Raw genomic sequence first — 1,380 nt, forward strand, 5'->3', positions numbered from 1 at the left:
AAATTTTGTTAATATTTCAGTTTTTATTAGAGAATCGTTTTGAAATATTAAAAAGTTATTTGTTGTCTAGTTTTAAATTATTTTGTTAAAAAAAAAGAAAAGGAAATTAGAAACAATTAAATTTTTTAACTATTTTTATTTACACATTTTAGTAACTGCGAAGATTTTTAAAAAATATGAAGATGGTCAGGGTTTCGGTCAAAAAAGAACAAATAGTTTTTGACTATTTAATTTCCGACGTTTTGCCCCACTTTAAAGGGCTGCATTAGGGCTGTACAAAGCGACAGACAGACATTCTTTTATGACCGCAAATCTGACCATTTTCTTCATATTAGAATGGATTATATTATCCATATAGAATTAGAATTATATACGATCAACTATATATACATATATTTAAATAGTTTTTTAAAACCAAACTCCTGTTTAAAATCAATTAATCGACTATGATGAACTCCGGATCAAAATTTATTTTATCCGTTTCAGATAAGAAATTATTATTCACAAAAACTCATATATATATATATGTGCAGCAAACGACAAAGTTCAAAGCTCCTTAAATCGGTGAAAAGTAGCAATAAGAACCAAAACATTTGAATTTTAGATATCTTCCAAACAAATCATTCAAATTTAATTTTTTTTTTTTTTTTAACTCTGGTCAATCTTTCGAAAACGTCGCTATTACGTAATTATACTCACAGTGATGACCCTGAGAGCCATCTTCTCGACCGGAGCAGGCCAGCGGTCACAGCTGTGGCCCAACTGACAGTCCGTCCCGCTGCCCATCGTGAGGACGCGGCCGTCGCGGGTCAGCGCCGCGCTGTGGCTGCGCCCGAAACTTACGCTCTTCAGCTTCCATTTTGTTAGCGAGCGGACCAACGTGAGCCGTACAGCATTATTTGTTGTTCGCTAGCAAAAATAACATTACTATAAATTTCAATATCGGTCCGGGTGCGGTCAAATAGAACTCAAATAATAATAACTATTTTAATTGAGCCAACGTTTCGCCCCACGTTGCAGGGCTTCGTCAGGTCTAAATAAAATACAAAGACTTAACATAAGTAAAAAAGGTGAATGGATAATTACAAAGGTATACAATGAAAAGTAAAAACTAAATAAGAGAAATAAAAAGTTATAAACAATAAATGAAAACGGAAATAGTAACAGATAAAAAGAAGAAATATAAAAGAAAGTAAAAACTAAGAGATGAACAAGTGGAATGGAAATAAAATTTAAAAAAAATCTTTATCTCCCTATTCTCCGGTTTCATTTATTGTTTATAACCTTTTATTTTTCATATTTAATTTTTACATTTCATTGTATACTCTTGTAATTTTCCATTTACCTCTTTACTTATATTATTTCAATATCTTGAGACAA

The 1,380-nt window shown here is 31.3% G+C and overlaps 1 protein-coding gene across 1 annotated transcript in view; it reads right to left on the minus strand.

Moving 5' to 3' along the window:
• Positions 1–909, minus strand: part of LOC136796214 (serine/threonine-protein kinase Nek8-like) — a gene marked incomplete at its 5' end in the record, with an annotated part of 11,509 nt that extends 10,600 nt beyond the window's left edge. Inside the window, 1 exon segment of the mRNA XM_067049264.1 lies at positions 700–909. Within this exon segment, the coding sequence (XP_066905365.1) occupies positions 700–909 (210 nt within the window).
• Between the last annotated feature and the right edge of the window lie 471 nt (positions 910–1,380).

This window comes from Halyomorpha halys, unplaced genomic scaffold (genome assembly GCF_000696795.3).
Source record: "Halyomorpha halys isolate HHAL.00 unplaced genomic scaffold, Hhal_1.1 Scaffold523.1, whole genome shotgun sequence".
Lineage (NCBI taxonomy): Eukaryota > Metazoa > Arthropoda > Insecta > Hemiptera > Pentatomidae > Halyomorpha > Halyomorpha halys.